Here is an 18,381-nt window from a genome sequence, read left to right as displayed (position 1 = left end):
CAACATCTCTTTGCAAGTCTTTTTTATTCAGATGAAACAAAACACCATCAATTCTTGCCTTTTCAATTTCCATGAAAATTTGTTCTACAGCAAAATGAAAGGCCGGATGGGGGAACCAACTGATAAATTCAAACTGCAAAGGCAGTAATCAACCAAAAAGGCAAGTTAGATTTATTTGAGAATGTCTATGATATCCCACTAGAAATAGCAATGCACAAAATGTGGGGAAGTGTTTCCTCATTTCAGTCACATATATCAACCACCTCCCCCCACTATAGCAATAGGTTTAGCTCTAGTAGAAAACTTTCTGTAGAAAGACTCGCCAAGGAGGATGGAGTTATAAAAAGGTGCAGTACAAATTCTTCTCAACTGGATTCAAATAAAACACAAGCCAAGGAGCTGTAGACTTAGATATCCCATCAGCACATTTGATTTACTTGTATTCTCCATAGCAAGGCAGGTAATTCCCATATAAAACTTTATTCTCAAGCTGCTACGACCTTGACTTTTACTGCAAGTTCAACTGAAGGGATATTGTTTCAGAGAAGAAGGGAGTTCTCACAGATAAGATAATGAAGTGTCAAATATACCTTATGAAATACAACTATTGTTTCAAAACAAGAGGTTCTGATTTAGTGTTTGTTAACAGACAATTCAAAAATTATGACTTGGTCCGTATATGGAACATACCCGATGACAAACACTGAATTACTCATTTGTTTATCTCATAAAGTATAGACTTGTATCACAGAGACACCTTCTGCTTTCTATAAGAGGGAGAAAATCAGGGGTGGGGGCGTAGAGTGAAGCTAGAATGTAAATTAAATGCCGAATGGGTCGAAATCCTTTCTGATATATATATATATATATATATATATATATATATATATAGTTGGAACTCCTTGTTTCTACCACTGAAAAGATGAGAGAACATAATTTCATCAAAGTTTCCGATTCATTCCTAAGTTACTTAAAATGTCTCAAATGGTTACATTTGTGGAGTTGTTTTCCTCACTAAAAACCAGAACCCCCCTGTTAAAGCTGTAATTTTCAAAATATATTTTCCTAGCGGTTTAAAAGGGCATTCAGTGGCAAGGAAAATATTAAGCATCTTTCCCCAGTGGTGTTTGTGACACAAACCAAACAAATGGGGCACTTAACACTCACCTTTCCATTTGCCACTGTTGGGACCCATCTAGCTATATAAAGTACTTTTCATATTTAATTCTGCAGCCAAATAGGATTATTACCTGTCACAGCTGAAACGGTATCGCAAATCATTTGCTAATAGAAGGAAACCAGAATAATGGGATGGAGAGAAGATATATACCTATTTTAAATAACATGCATCCTATGGGTTTTATTTTCACGCTGGGCAAAGCCAACAGCTAAGCAAGTGGGTATAGAAGGTTATTTGATTCCCTCAGGGATCACTCTCTTCTCAACTCTGCCTGATATTAAAATAACCATCCTAATCAGAAATCTCAACACATACTAGCATTTTGCAACACTCCCAGGGAAATAAACTTAAATAAACTTAGATTTATTTCACAGCTGGAAAGACAACTGGCAGATATCACTTGCATGTTAAGATTTAAAGTGTACAGGTCTAGAGGTCCACTTTCAGCAGGTAATGTGCTTCGGATTAATTCTATTTACCTTTTCAAAATGTTGAAAACACATCCAGAAGGATTTTCTTTCTTCGTTTCCACTCACCTTTAAAGTTTACCATATATATATATATATATATATATATATATATATATATATTAGAAAAAGTATACACTACTCTAAGGTGAAAGATAACATTTTAAGCTAGGTTTGACAACGGCAGGACATGTCCGCTGTTAGGCTTTGCTCATCAGTGCAGATAATCTAAATCTCTTTGCTCTTCTTTTTGTACCGGATGAAGCTATGCACTATTTGAATAAGCTATCAGCCGTTGTTGCAAGCGAGAGATGAAATAGACAACAAAAGCATTTTTAAAGCTGTTTTTATGTGGATACGGTAATTAATCATTCTGAAAATAAATATAAAACCCACCGTTCCACAAAGCCAATGTCATTTTTCTAATCACCTACCACATGAGTTAATTACGATGCACCAAATGTGCTTAGAATAAATCAAATTTTATTTTTTCATGAAACTGAATACTCACTCACAGTATACATTTATAATATAATCATGGATTTTTCTTGGTGGGGGGGGGTGGATATAGCTTTGTTCAGGCATTAACCTGAGCAGGTGAAGAGTTAAACTGGAGATGGGAAAGAGGCTTGCCTGAAAGCCCCACATGCCAACATCCCCAGGTATGCATGATCCACAGATCATGCAGATCTTTGCATGATTAGGTCTGAAGTCAGTTGTTAAGCGCATTCACTTAAATTGTCCCTGCAATCAAAAACCCTGATAAGCCAGGGGCTTGCAAGCACTTTTAATTGAACACACTTCAAAAGCTTCTTTGGAACTTCACAGTACTTGCAGAAAGTTCTGAAGAGCAGACCAGGGACATTGGAGAAGTGTTGCATGTGCACTCCATACCCCAGTTTAACCCTTTGAACGTTCAGGAAAATACCTGAACACAGCTTATCCCTTTTCTGCATGGAAGAAAGGTCCACGCACAGGGGATGGGCAGATAGTAGAGTGAAGTGTAAGGGCAAAGAAGAAGAAATGGCCTTTACCACCTCAGAATGCAAATTGCATGCATATGTGTGTGCATGTCTTGGAGAGAACCCTCATGCCAATCACTTCTGCATATGAAAAGCTGGCAGATCAGAGAAACATGGCAAGAATATGTTAAGTCTTCCACATAAAAAAGGCTAGGAAAAGAAGTACTGCATTTAAGAATACATTGAAATGTGCTGTGGAAGAAATCATTTGGGGAAGATGGCAGAAACCATAGGAGGTTCATAGACTCATAGAATAATTCAAATCAACATCACACTGTCTTAAAATCATGTGAGGAGGCATTGAACCTTAGGATCTCCTACTTGCAGGAGAAGTTATATGTACCCTAGATTGAACCCAAGGAAGGGGACACCATCAAGCTTCACCTTTGAAGCCTTTTCAGTTGAGGGGGGGGGTCAATGATCCCACATAACTTGCTTTGGGAACTGAACCAGCACAGGGCCAAAAGGAACCTAAACAGTCTTATCTACATTTATTTCCCCATCTGTCTCTGTTGTATGGGAAAGGAAATAACCTGTAGTCTGTCAAAGAAGGGCAGTCCTGGCCTTAAGGCCTCTGGCATTCAGGCCTGGCCTTGAACTTTCATGTCACCATGAGCAACTGAAAGGGAAGTTCTTCACTCCCCCTTTCTCTGAAGAAGGGAATATTCGCATTACAACTTTTCTACTTCAGTCGCTTGCTTTCTCTCCTTAATTACCTGCCCTCTTAAGGGCAGATTTACCCAGCCCTATTTACATCCCAAGCTTGCCTTGCTGCATCTAAGCATCCATGACAGCCTGCCAAATCCCCAGTGCCGTCCTTTCTCCTTATATGGCAAAAGTAGTTTTCCCACCACCCTTGCCTTTGCCTCTCTCCCTCTTCCTCCTTCACAGAAAAAAAGAATCCAATTAGCTACCAGTCAAGCCATGCTTTTTCTGGTGTGGCCTACTCCTGTATGTTTGCAACTTGTGTTCCCTTACCCTCTGGGATTTCTCTCCCTTACCCGCAATATTTCCAGGCTACAAAATACAATGTCCCCCATGGCATGCCATGTCTTTATACTTAAATTTGGAAGCCATACTTCTGTTGTTGACACATGCCATTCACAAAAAGGGTGCATATACCAATATACAGATTTATGGGTTACATCTTGATCCTGCCTCTTGGTTTGGACTTTGGTTCTTACTATTGGCTTTAATCCATGGCTTGTGATTCTTCATGTCTCATTCTCCTCAGAATGCTACCCACAGGCCACAGCTGAATACCAAATACCATACCAAATTCAAATAAGGAGGAGCCAAATTCTGTTCTGACAAAATAATCCTTGTGAAAAGTCTCAACCAGGCCACTGGAATGACACAACCCTTAAACAGAGGAATAGCAGTTTCACTATGAAATAGTGTAAAGTGAATAACAACTAGAAGAAACTCACTTCAGTGTTCAAGAGAGATTGCTGTTCATTTCCTCTCTCATTATGTCTTTCATCCTCTTGAGCAAGTCCCTGAACAGTTTGGATCTCTAAAGACATCTTTCATCTACTATATACTCTTTCTTAGTGCTCTGTTGTCACTTTAAAAAAAAAAACAGAAAGAAAAAGAAGGGAGGAATACACTGCCTAAGATGGTCGCTTGAATCAAAGGCACTGCACAGTAGATAAAAGAAATCTAAGGAGGACCAAACTTAATGAAGGAATGATATTTAAAAGGATCCCTGCACTCTCTCATCACCCCTTCACCATTTTCCACATTAAAGTAGGAGCACCTTAAACAAAAGTGGCCTTTATTTTCCCTAAACTATTAAATAAAGCTTCCACACAACCAGCTGTCTGATGATGAGTGAGAAATGCTAATATCGCTTCTGAACTGTGTACATTTAGACCTGACTTTAAGAGGCGCATTTCTCATTGATCTGGTGGTGGGTCTCTCATCCATTCCCATTAACCGAGAAAGCCATAGTGTGAAAAGCTTTGATGTCCCTTCAAGTCTTTTGCTCTCATTATTTTTGATTTTGTTAATGTTTCTTGCATAAGGCATTTATCTTGTAATTCAAGTCTTCTGTATTATGCTAGGAGAAAATACCCAGTTTTGATAGAAGTCTGGTGCTCTAAACTCCGGCCTCCCTGTGCCTTACTTTTCATGTGCAAGTACTATATATAAAAAGCCATCAGAGGGGGAACATTGCCTATTTTTGCACTGAAGTCACGTGTATAATTTTGCCTGACACAATGTTTATCATCTTCCTTTTACTTCCTTTTACTCGGCACATTACTAAATTGCCTTTGGTTAAAATGTAACACTGCACATATCACTGTCAGGTCAGATTGCTATAAAGACTTTTCTTGGTTTTCAGAGTGTTGATAGAACGATTTTGGGCTAGATTGCACTTAATGTTAAAGTGAAATTTAGCATTGCAAGAATGAACCACAGTGAGCCTCAGGCCTCTCCACTCGCCACCCCCTGTTCTGGTGTGGTTGTGAGGAGGAGTTCAAACGCTTTTGCTTCTAGATGAGAGGCAGCTTGCAATGTTGGAGTCACCTTTAATATCCCACATGAAAGTCCTAGTGAGACTTACTCCCAACTATACATGTTTAGAATGGGGCTGATAGCATTGACAAGAAAATAAACAAGATGGCTTTGGAAAAGCTCTGCTTTGTCCTTGAATTAGGGGCATAACATGAAACAGGGATCCATCTTCTTAGGAATGTTTTTAAAACAGAGGGACTCTTTGGTCTGCAGGATATAAAGGACACCTTTGAAGAAAGCATTTAATTTGACTCAACATGCACAAGCTGTTATTTTGATGGCTACAAAAAAGGCAATACAGTGGTACCTCGGGTTAAGAACTTAATTCGTTCTGGAGGTCCGTTCTTAACCTGAAACTGTTCTTAACCTGAAACACCACTTTAGCTAATGGGGCCTCCCACTGCCACCACACGATTTCTGTTCTTATCCTGAAGCAAAGTTCTTAACCCGATGTACTATTTCTGGGTTAGCGGAGTTTGTAACCTGAAGCATCTGTAACCTGAGGTACCACTGTATTTTTACATTTGAGTGAAGATTAATAACATAAAAACAATACTTAACTGGTGTACATGTAATAGGAACTGAAAGCAGAAAAAGATACTAGATAGATGTATTCCTTTCCTCACCCTTCTGACCATATAACCATCCAATTATTTAAATTGCTGTTCTATCTTAAGAACATGAACGAATTTATTATGATAAAAACGCTAGATGAAAAAGTGGATGTGACATAAGACTATAGCAAGCAGTGAATTAGCAAGGTGAAATAAAATTGTGCTGTAATTCAAGCACTTGTCTAATGGATAGTATGCCAATGGCAATCCTTTACAGATTTCCCCAAGGTTAATGTGTACCCAGGACTTCTGCAAAAATAATAATAATCAGCTCATCAATGATGGTTTCGTATGCAGTCATTTAAAGTTAACTGATTAATTTATTGTATACTGGCATGGCCAATTATTTATCCCCCCAGGAGGTTCTCAGATGCACAAGAAGGTAGAAAGGGGTTCTTTCAGAAACTCTGAGATCTGGAGAGTCTGTCCTGAATTGCTCTAAGAACTCATTTGTTTCCAGTGGATCATTTCCAGAGCTCTACTGTCAAAATATGTGGCTGCAAATGATGTTGGGGTGACTACAATTAAGGGGGGGAGCCTATGCAGTGGCAACCACAGTGATGCTACTAAAATTGCAACTGACACATAAGGAGTTCCAGTTCTCTAACATTCAATAAGGAGAGGATTTAAGCTATATACATGTGGTCAAAATCTGTGTGCAGTCAGGAGGTTTGAGGCTGCACCAGGCCATTTTCTTTTCTCCCTAAGTGCATGTATTGGAGACAATGGGTTGCATCCAATGTTGCAAGTGCATGGTTCCACTTGTGCAGTGGGACTTCCTCTCCTCTCTGTGTGCATCCACAAAATCTACTCTAGAGGGTCTACCAACTCTATGAAGCACATTTTGAGAGTGCATGGGGCTGGAGGCTGCAGGGAACAGGAGAGGAGGGGGCAGTTCCATTGCACAAGCAGAATGGCAACCCAGTGTTTGCACAGGAACAGCCGAAATGCAAAAAAAAAATTAAAAATGTCTAGGTTCCATTCATACCGCTACAAAATCAAAGTGCAAATGCCACAAAATAGAGCACCAGGCTCTGTAAGTGTAGGCAGCTACATAAACATGTAATCTAAGAAAAGAACTCCAGGCAGGCTGGTACATTGAGGGGAGTGGGAAAGGACAGCTCAGCCCCCATTGACACTGCACAGAGTTTGAACATCAGTACAGGAGTCTAGTGTGTCCAACAAGGGACAGGAGCTCTTTCTTTTGGAGTGGTAACTTCAGAAGCCCCACAACTATATTCTGAACCAGAAAATTATCTATACAACCCCCACCCCCCACCCCCCGGAATTTCTTACACACACAAAAGTATTTTAAGTTACGGTGCCCCTTTACATGCAAGAGTCATTGTTTAGAACCCTTAAATAACAAGACAGTGATTCATTTTCTGCCACAAGGTTGCTATAGCGAAACCTTAAATGACTGCTCTACCACTTATCACCAATCATAAATGTAACCTTAGATGTATACGCTCAATTTTGAAATATTATTTTCAGGAAATGACTCATAATTAGTAAATAAGTTCATGTCAATACCAAGCAAGGATATGTCAAGGATATTTTAACCTCAAAAGAATTATAATATTGGTAGATAGTGGTAATTTCTGCTTACATTAAGTACCTAGTTTATTATCTTGTTGTTTTAGAGTTATTTCTTGGCCATGCACTGGGAGGACTGAAAAATATATATCTATATCTATATTTACAGTATATACGCCACACTTCTCACTTCTCTTCCCCCACCTTGCTTACCCAGCAGCCCCTCTGCCATCATTTCCCCCACATCTGACTAAACCCTCATCCCTTTGCACCTAACCATCTCCTCCTCTCTTTATACCTCACTGACCCCCTTGTACCTATCTCCTCACAGCTTGCTAAGACCTCCACCCTCACCTCACAGATTGTCCCACCCACAGAGCACCACAACATTTAATGTATTTTGCTTAACTGGTGAGACGTCACATTTATTAGATTTGAGCACCACCCTTCACCCGACAATCCCAGCGCAGTTCACAACATAAAAATACAAGATAAAAAACACGAAATACATAATTAAAAAACCCAAAACAAACAAATAGATATTCTGCAAGCAGAGTTCTTAGGTCTCTTGGTTCCAGAGACAATGTAAAATGTTACCTCACCACTGGCCAAGATGAGGAAACTGTATTATTGAGCTACCCATGTTAAATGGACAATGATATCTAATCCCACATCCTAGTACCTTGTTTCTCACATTTCTTGTTCTTATCCCTCCGCTGCCCATCTATGAGAATTGTTTTAATTCAATTTGTCTCCCCAATGCGCTACAGAACCCAAAAGCAATTTGGAAGTTCTTTGTAGTCCATATCATCCAACTCTTTGCATGTTTTCAGCTGACTTAAAATGGAGGAGATAATTGGGAACTGTTTGTTTAGTTAAAAAAAAAGGGTTCTTTAGAACTTGTCCTAATAAATATCCATGACTATTATTTCACAAACATAAACTCAGATTTGCAGAGGGAGATGTTGAACATCAACTTGGAAAGTATAAGAGTTTTGTTTTGGAATCTTTTTATCTTTAAAAAAACCCAACAACAAAAACCAACCTAAGTCTTACAAAAGGATTTAAAGTTTTGACAATGAATCCAGACAGCTCACATATCTACTGGGAAAAGAAACCAAGAACAACAAATCATAAAGCAAATAGAAAGAGAAATAAATCTGGAATGGTATTCCAATAGAAGCAACTGCCTTCATACCTCTGAAATGAAAATTCGTGCAACCAAACCTCCCAGGTAACTTTATTCTCTATTTTTCTAAAACATTTACTTACTTCAATTCCCTGCACAGACTTTTTTTTATTGCTCCCAAATTATGCACATGTTACAGCTCATCACTAAAAACTGAAATTCTAAACTTTCAAACATATGGTACTGTACATGTGATCATCTTCTACTGGGATAACCTTCCATTAAAGTGTTTTGTTTGTTTTTCCAGCAGGAATGACTAACAACCAGATACCTCAGCTACTGTACTAAAACTGTTGTCAAGGGGTGTGCTTAACCTCTCAGTAGTACCAGTTTGTTTCAGGTTCCCACATTTGTGCTCTCAAAGTTGCACTTTTAGAATTTAATTATCATGCTCCAGGCACTGATACTCATAGAGCCAACAAGACAAGTTCTCCTACAATTTTTGTCATTCCTCGAAAGCATGGACTTAATTATTGACAACCATTTCCATTTCCATTGTATCCATTCTTGTGTCAGCAATGGAATATTTTAGGAAGCACCTTGACCGACACTTTTGTTGCATGCGCTTCTCTTGCATCCTGTATAGACACATCAGCATCTATATTCCTCTTCCTGCCCCCCTCAATTATCTGGGTCTGGATTGTGCATTAAATTCTCTGCATAAATTACTAAATTACTTTACAAACCAGAAGTTCAATAAAATCACCACTCAAAACAAAACAGCAGTCATTAGGTGATTAACAAACAAGTTAAAAAGAAACCAACTGATTTATCAGTGGCCAACAAAGGCCTCATAAAATAAATCTTAAGAAAGAGAAGGTAGAAGGATCTTTAATCTCTGATCTGTGCACTAATCACCACAGCACTAAGATTACAAATAAACCCTTTTAAAAATACATTTTATTATTAAGACTTGAAACAGAAATCAACAATAGTAAATCATACTACAGCGACACTAACAATACTAAAGGAAAACCAAAACAGTCCCCAAAATGGCTTCATAAAAAAACCCAAGGAAAGTATAAAGCAGAGTGGGAGGCAATAAATGAAATGTATAGGTACTCAAAGTATAAGCAGAGGGTTTTATCTCCCAACTTAGTGCTGTGTTGATTAGAACTAAGACTGGATCTTTTCTCTCCAACTTAGCACCACAGTGGTGAGGTTGGAAATAACCCCATTATTCTCTGAGTAAAAGGCAGCATTCCACCTGTATCCCAGCACTGGTACGAGTGGCAGGGGAAAAGATTGCATTTTACTATGCACATAACTTTCCATCTCTCCCCATCCCAGGGCTGGTGATGCTGATTGTGTATACCTATGAGTGTGTGCACGCACACACAACATTGTGTGTGAGAAAGACTGTGTGTGGGGGGACTTCCAGGTTGGTGCCTCCGGCAATGGCGGAGCTCCTCCGATCGGGAGGAACTAGCTCTGCGAAAACCAGGGTCTGACCACCACGGCAAAGGCAGAGACCCACTGAAATCACAAGCGGGAGAAGCTTGTGAACTTGGGATCCAGCTGGCACCTTTGCGCCTCCCCTACTCGTGGGGAAACCCGGTTTCGGGGATCCGGAGCGACGTGGGGTGAGTGGCGTGGTGCTTCGAATCGACTGTTTTTTTCGTGGAGTGAAGCCGCATTGCTGTTGCCGGAGAGCGCTGACTTTTTCCTGTGGACAATTGGACTTTAAACAACTACCCGTGAGTAAAACGCAAAATTGGATCTTCAAATAATTTAATTTGGCACCGAAACGGGGAAGGTTTTAAACAGGAAGTCCGCCTTCCCCTTTTTTTGTAAATAGATTGAAGCAAAGACGTTATAAGCTAAAGTCTTTGGAAGCTTTTGGCAAAGGATTGAATTTTCATCGGTTAAAGTTACAAAAAACCCCTGGAAGCAGGAGAGGGGGGGGATTTTGGACTTAGTGAGCCTGCAGGAGGGAGTGAAAAATTAAATTATCACTGCTCCGAACCTGGAAAAGGGCTGCCAGAAAAAGGGAAATTTTGGGAGAGTTCATTGACTGTGAACAGAACATTTTTGACAACTAGTTATATAAGAGAAAGATACTGTTTCCATTGTCCTCTTCTGCGTTTAAAAAAGAGGAAAAGTAACTGGAAAATGAAACTATTTTTATGGTCTGAATTGTGCTTGAAAGGATTGATACAAGTGGAGACTGTTTCCCTCTAGAGGGAGTTTTTGAAACTGTCACAGGACTGCACCAGCTGTATGATAAGTAAGTGGGAGAACTAGAGTTTGACCTTGGACCACTCAAAATGTTGATAGGAGAAACCATTGTGATGGTATTATGTAAGATAAGCTATTCGCTGGAACAGCTCCAAAAGAAGACAGATGACACTTCTTTTAAAATTGACAATTTGGACCAAAAAGTAACTAATTGGAGTCAAAAAGTGAGCATCAATACAGGAACAATTCAGGACTTGGCACAAGAAACTACTTTGGTTGGACAGATTGTGGAGGAGAAAGAGAAAGCTTTGGTGGCTGAGCCTAAAGTAATACAAGTGGGATTTTCAGCCACACAGAAGCAAATTGAGGACTACAAGTTGAGGCCTTCTACTATTGAATCTAGAAAAAGTCAGATTTTGAAGATTGGATCCCGGCTTGGACAGAAGAAGGAAAGTTGGAAAGATCCTTCTATGCAGGGATTAACTGACTTTTGGGACATGGACTTGGGTTTGGAGGAGACTGGAGTTTTGGGGGCCTTGGGACTTGGAGGAATATTGAAACATGTCATGAAACATCTTATAGACCTCAGCTTTAACTATGGAAATTTGGCTGACTTGTCCGGAAGGAATAAAAGTATTGCTAGGTTGGAGTTTTCTCGAGATTTGCTTTTAGGCACTAAAGAATATGAAGAAGACCTGCAGAAGGGACCTGGAAAAGACTTAAGAGCCTCGGACATAAGATCTCCAGGTTGATGGACTATATGGATTTGACGGAAAGGACTGGCAGAATCCGAAACCAGGGAGAGGAGATGGTGGATGAAGATTAGAGATTTTAAAGTTTATATATAGAAATATTGCAAAATTAATGAATGATAGAAAAATGGTGGAAAAAATTTTATGGCTTTAGTAGAAATGTTATAAGGAGTTAAGGATATATGAGTATTTAGTTTTTAATGATAAAAAATATGTTAAGACATTTATAATAAGACAGAAAATAGAGAAAGATGGAAAGGGTTTGCTGAAACAATTAATAGAAGTGGAATACAAAAAGGGAGGTGAGAGGAAGTAGAGGAAACAAGGGAATGAAAAATAGAGTATGGAAAGGGTGTGATTTATGTTTTTAAATGATTATTGTTTTGTTTTGTTTAGGGTTAGGGTTTTGTTTTGTTTAGTTTAATGTGATTAGGTTGTGTTTTGTATTGTTATATATTGTATTGTATTGTTCTTTTTTCCCTTTCTTTGTTCTTTCTCTTTTGTTTCTTTTCTTTTTCTTTTCTGTAATTTCTAAAAGTAATAAATATTTTTTTTTTTTAAAAAAAGAAAGACTGTGTGTGTGCGCGCGTGGGCGCGCACACTAAATGTGCACACACATTGTGTGGGGGTGGTGTGTCAGGGTGTGTGCATGTGAGTGTGTTGTCTGCACTTGCATATGTCTGCTGTTTCTATAGCTTGTATCCATACACAAACGTATACAATAGGCTATGCCTACTTCTGGCCTTTGGAGGAATGTCTGAATGCCAAAAAAGGTAGCTTCCCACTCCAATGTAAGCCCAAGTGTTAGATGGCATAAGGTGCAGCTCGCTAACAAAAATATATTCTGGAAACCAGCATTTCAAAATGTGCATTCTTACCTCTTGACTGCAAACCATGACCACATGCTTCATTGACTCCTAGCACACCTTGTCTTATAGAATCTGGCACCAACATACACCAGCTCCACTTGTGGATCTTCCAGCTGGAATTGCAACAAAAGAAGAGCTATGATTATATACTCTGATTTACTTATTGGATTCAGAAAAGAACGATTAATTACAGCTTCTGATTCAGTCTCATTCTCCTGACACTTTAAACACCAAGTCTTTCCTTCTCTGAACATTGGCTATGATGACTTGGGATGCAATGCAAAACATTTGGAACGTACCAAGGCTCCTCTGATTAAAGCCTATATTTGCAATAAATGATACCTTATTTATCCTGATACAGTAATCTATCCATCACCCTGTACCTCCAGCCATGCTCACCACTGGCATGCAGACGCTGGAAGGTGGTTCATGACAGAACGTGTCCCTCAGGCTGGAGAAGACTTCTCACTCCTGCTATAGGAGTGAAGGCATTCTGTTCTCTCATTCACTTAGGTGAAGAACAACATATATTTCTACTGGTTTGGACGTGATAAAGTATGGCTTCATCTGCAGCAAGCCTTCTGCTCATGAATCCACCTCCTCTCTCCTCATCTGCTGCTGCCATGACCAGATCTGAAGGTTTTGATTAGCCACAGCTCATTCTTTCTTCCAAACCTGACAAAATGTTGTTAATCTTAGCAATTGTGTTTTGTTTTTTAATCCAACTTCAGAATGTGAGTCTGCTTCAGCAAACCACAGTTTAGCTAAACGTAAGTATGCTCAAAAGCAGAAGCAAAAGCTTCAGATATACTCATTGTGGCTGTCCTGGAGGAGGAGAGGGGAAGCATGAATCAGCCTTAGGCTCACTGCAACATGTTCTCATCATGATAAACCATGAATCAGCTCAGAGTCATTTATCCATTTGAGCTTCAATCCAAGAAAAGCATCCTTATTTGCAAAAGTATACAGATGAATGCACACAGATGAGTGCAAAATTGTGCTTTGGGTTTTTAAGCTCTTGGCACATGCCTAAATTTACACCAAGCTTAACTTAACAATCATATTTTTAAGAGTTATGTGAATCACTTATTAAAATAAACATTTATTTGGAGTGTTCAAACAGGCAATACACATTTTTTCAATGATAAGATAGCTATGTTGTCTCAGTAGGTTAAGCAATGTGTCGGTATTTCAAAACGTGTTCTTTAAATAAATAAAAACTAATTACAGAGTTTGAATTATAATTTAATTATTATTGTGGGATGGAACAAGTGGTCACATTGGATAAATGAATGACTATGGCTTTAATCCAGAAATTCTGGAGTTTCATCCATGGGACACTCCCACCGCCAGAAAGCAGAGGGGAGGGGAAGAGATAACTTTTGCCAAATCAGACTCCTACTGCAGTACCAGTGCCCGTCAAAAGCCTGCTATGGAGGGTTAGGGAATCCCCCAGGACAGCATAAGAATAGGAATGTACCCTGTGCACACCATAGCACAAAGACCACGGGGCCAAACACAGTCTCCCAATGTAACTCTCTAGACTTGACCCTGTAGGTAAGAGCAGAACCACTGTAGAACAGTAACCCCAATACCCAACCCATGATCAATATTATCAAAAACCACTGAGACATCAAGAAGCAGAATCATACTACTTTCATCCCTGTCTCAATTTAAGTCAGCCATCAGGACAACCACAGCTGATTCAGTCCTGAACCCGGATGGATCTACAGTACAGTGGTACCTCTGGTTGCGAACGGGATCCATTCCGGAGCCCCGTTCGCAACATGAACAGAATGCAACCCGCGTCTGCATGTGCGCAAGTCGCGATTCGTCACATGACATCCTTTTAAGCATCTGTGCATGCGCGAGCGGTGAAACCCGGAAGTAACTCTTTCTGGTACTTCTGGGTCGCCGTGGGATGCAACCTGAAAACACTCAACCTGAAGCAAATGCAACACGAGGTATGACTGTAGATGATTTATATCTTCAAGGAACTCCTGCAACCCTCTTCTGTACTACTCTCTCCACCACTTTACCCCAGAAATGTGTACTTGCAGCCAGATGCTAATTGTTATAAACAATAGGATCCAGGTTGGGCTTCGCCAGGAGTGAACACGGTACCATGTGTTTAAGGGTAGCAGACACCACACCACCGCACAAAGTCAGAGGATTGATGTTGGATTCTAGTGCTGCTGCAATCTTCCCAAACTCAACATCAATGCGGTGATTTGCAGAAATCAGATTAAATTGAACTACTGCCTTGTATCTGAAGATAAAAAGTATACTGAACAAGAATATCTTCCTTTGCAATGGAACTTGCGCCCATCTTCTCCTGTTGCCCCCGTATGCCCCCTAAAGCTATTATGGGTTTCACCTCAGCCCTCTGGAGAAGATTTGGGAAGGGAGCACATGGGGGAGTTCCTTGCGCAAGTAGAAATTCCATGTGCTGACAAAAAGAGTTAGCTGGATACCATCCTATATTGCCAAAAAGATATTAGCTTATTTTCAATGTCCCAATGAAAATCAGCAAATATGGATTAAATTTACTGGCCATTTTGTGAATACAGTACTGCAACCCTCATATTTAGACATTCTTATATACATATGTATGTATATATATATATATATATATATATAATACCTGTACACAGCACAAAGAGGGATGTCTTCACATTCCCTTTCTTCAAACAAGGTGTCTGGACATTCCTGTCCTCCATTAACAGCATCATGAATAATAATCCTGTAGCGGGACTGTTTCATTGCAGGAGCATTACCTGAGAAAATATTTTAAAACGGTAGCAAAATGTTGGTTTATCTTTCTTTCTTTCACAGTTAGGTAATTTCATGCATTAGTGATTTTGTCTTTGATTTGAAAAGTGTCAAACTTCAAATCCTGCCTTTGGTTACACTGAATCTAGTAAAACATATGATTTTATTTCCATTTGTTACCAAGTTGAAAATTCTAGGTACAATCTAGAGAGAGCGAGAGCAGAAGAGGGTTAGAGATTAACAAACATGTGGCATCTAAAGCATCATATTCTTACACCAATTCAACAATCTTCTTACAGGCCTTGCTCCTGTGGAGGGTTCAAGGAAAGATTAAAAAGAAAACAAAACCAGAACTGTGTTTTTTATACATGTTTAGTAATTGGTTGTTGTGGATTACAAGAAACAGAAGGCACTTGCTAGGATAGGGCAGCAGGTCTCCTTGGCCACTGTAACCCCTAAAGTGTTAACCTTGTTATCCTTCTATAGGCAATGATGATGAACCATCACATGATGTCAATGTATATTCGTCTCTAACATCTGTGCCACTAAGCATGGTGTTCTATACATGCTATTGCTACACAATGCCATGCTACTTGAGATATTTTCTAGACCTAATGAATTGGGATATAATGGACTCATTCTGCATAGCCAGGGATTGTATAGTTCAACTGTATGTAGAGGGCCTTCTTGGTAGTGACACACTCCCTGTGGAAAACCCTCCCTTCAGATGTCAAGGAAATAAACAACTATCTGACTTTTCGAAGACATTTGAAGGCAGTCCTGTATCGGGAAGTTTTTAATGTTTCCATGTTTTATTATGTTTCAATATATGCTGTGAACCGCCCAGAGTGGCTGGGGAAACCCAGTCAGATGGGTGGGGTATAATTAATAATAATAATAATAATAATAATAATAATAATAATTCCTTCCTGTATGTTCCCATATGGATAGAAAATAGCAGGCAGTTCCTCCTAGGGGCAGACACCCCCTTCCCATAACTATGACCTCCATGGTCAACTCTAATCCTCTAATTATGTAGATTGTTCCTCAACTTGGTGTCCTCCAGATGTTTTTGGTTGCAACTCCTTTCAGCCCCAGGCAATATGGTAAATACTCATAGGTAATGGGATTTGTAGCTGAAACTATCTGGAGGGCATCATGTTTGGGAAGGCTGATCTAGATCATGCAATTTCTTAAAATAAGTTTTTATTATTTATATGGATTTTTACAGAACCTGACATGTCAAAACATTGCAAAAAATTGTACACAACTTCAACCATTTCAGCAATGTTATCAATTCAATCCAAGAACACTCCAAATTCATATTTTAAAAACTCAGTTATATGCGATCTAAACAACTTCAACCACTCACTGAAATCCACTCCAATTATTCTCGCAGATATGGGGAAAATACAGCATTCAACACAGCCATTTCCTCCCTCCTTCCTTCTTTAAACCTCAGACTATGTTAATATTGAAGAATAATTGTCTGACTTCTTTCCCAAATTTTCCAAACATCACTTTATTTAGAATGATGTTAACTCTCTTATTCCCAGAATAAGGCAGCATTTATTTATTTTTTGTTGAAGCTCTTTCAAGTTTAATGCTGTATTGTTTTTAACACTTGATTGGGAGCCGCCCAGAGTGGCTGGGGAAACTCAGCCAGATGGGCGGGGTATAAATATATTATTATTATTATTATTATTATTATTATTATTATTATTATTATATTCCCATTGAGACAATCACCCAACCCATCTCCTACTACGCTTCTGAGAAAAATCCCACTATATATACGGGTCTGGTGACTTCTGTTTCAGTGTATCTGAAGAAGTGTGCATGCACACGAAAGCTTATACCTGGAACAAACTTAGTTGGTCTCTAAGGTGCTACTGGACAATTTTTTATTTATATCGCTTTGAATGTTCTTCTGTTTTTGTACCTTCCTTCCATGCCCTAGTGATGTCTTGTCCAGACTACAGCAATGCATGTCATGTGAAACTGTCCTTGAAGATGGTCTAGCAGCTAGTGTAGACTGCTGCTGCCAAGTTGGTCAGTAGGCAGCCAAGTGGGGCGGTGTGTCACTGCTTCTCAGTGCACTGCACAGACTGCCAGTGAACTACTGCACCCAATATAAGGTGGTTGAACTAGCATGAGAAGTTCTAAATGACTTGGGACCCAAGGACCTAATATCAACCACCTTGGGCCTTAGGACCGGAAGAGGAAGCCCTGCTGCTGGTGGTGCCACTGTGTGCTGTGCTGTTGGCAGGACCTCTGCATTTTGCTCCAAATTCTTGTTGTAAATTATTAGTTTCCACCTCTTTATTTCCTTAAGCAAAATATCATCTACGCGCATTCGTGGTGTATGACAACTCTTTGCAGAAAACAGTCTGATGACATTTAGCTGAAGGACAAGCAATAGGTGGGAAAGCTGGACACCAATTCCCCACTTCAGCTTTTTGTATTTTATCTGAGGCAAAGGATTTGCTCCAATGCCAATATCTGTTCTGTTTGTTTGTTTGAAAGTTGCTTGCCTAGCCGCTTGTTATTTTGGCAGATATTTAATTTAATATCTGATATGTAAAACTGCCTCCTGCTTTGTCTGTGGCTTAGGCATTTAGTTACATATTGTCTTTGTTAAATAATCTCTCCTATTTAATTCATATGCATAGAACATGAACTGATTTCTAAACTTCAAATCATGTTGCATTTTTCATTGTGCAGCACAAATTAAAGAACTTCCAGTATAGCCATCTCAATAGCAAATCAAGGGAGCAACAAAATTCCCACAACTCAGTTTTAATTCAGAATCATATTAGAATGATAACTCTGCCAATGAGGTTAAATAATTAATTTGGAGGAGGCTTTTTTTATTGTACAGGATTATTTAATAAACAGAGTAATTTAGTAGTTAATTTATTCTCCTTATTCATATACAGTTTGTTGAGAGTACAAAAAGCAAACAACTAATTAAAGCACTATTCACTGTTTTTAAACGACAGGAAAAATCTATTGAGAAAAACTTACTGTGTGTATTGCAATTTTTGTAGTGGCAGAGCACACAAGAGCAAAGATGATGGGAACAATTATAACTTTCATGCAGACAACAGAATTAGGCATTACTATACAAAAATCAGGAGAACTTTCTGCATAAAGCATGTGTAAGTCTACTTATCTGGGGAAAAAAATATTATCTGATGTGCAAATCACATTTTAATTTGAGATGGAATGACTTGTATTTTTTAAAAAGGTGATGGTGGAGGGGAGAACAATATTGACACT

The 18,381-nt window shown here is 39.1% G+C and overlaps 1 protein-coding gene across 11 annotated transcripts in view; it reads right to left on the bottom strand.

Annotated features, from left to right (window-relative positions):
• The window catches only part of THSD7B (thrombospondin type 1 domain containing 7B), a 646,019-nt gene that overhangs the window by 126,840 nt on the left and 500,798 nt on the right, over positions 1-18,381 (bottom strand). For all 11 annotated transcript variants that reach the window (XM_081005543.1, XM_081005546.1, XM_081005545.1 and 8 more), the window contains 2 exons: positions 14,972-15,104; positions 12,337-12,440 (listed from right to left, as the gene is read on the bottom strand). In XM_081005543.1, coding sequence (XP_080861669.1) covers positions 12,337-12,440; positions 14,972-15,104 — 237 coding nt within the window. The remainder of the gene's footprint in view (positions 1-12,336; positions 12,441-14,971; positions 15,105-18,381) is intronic.

Source organism: Podarcis pityusensis (assembly GCF_964106645.2).
Source record: "Podarcis pityusensis genome assembly, chromosome: 1".
Lineage (NCBI taxonomy): Eukaryota > Metazoa > Chordata > Lepidosauria > Squamata > Lacertidae > Podarcis > Podarcis pityusensis.
The sequence above is the reverse complement of the archived record's forward strand: the minus strand, read 5'-3'. Positions and strand labels throughout refer to the sequence as shown.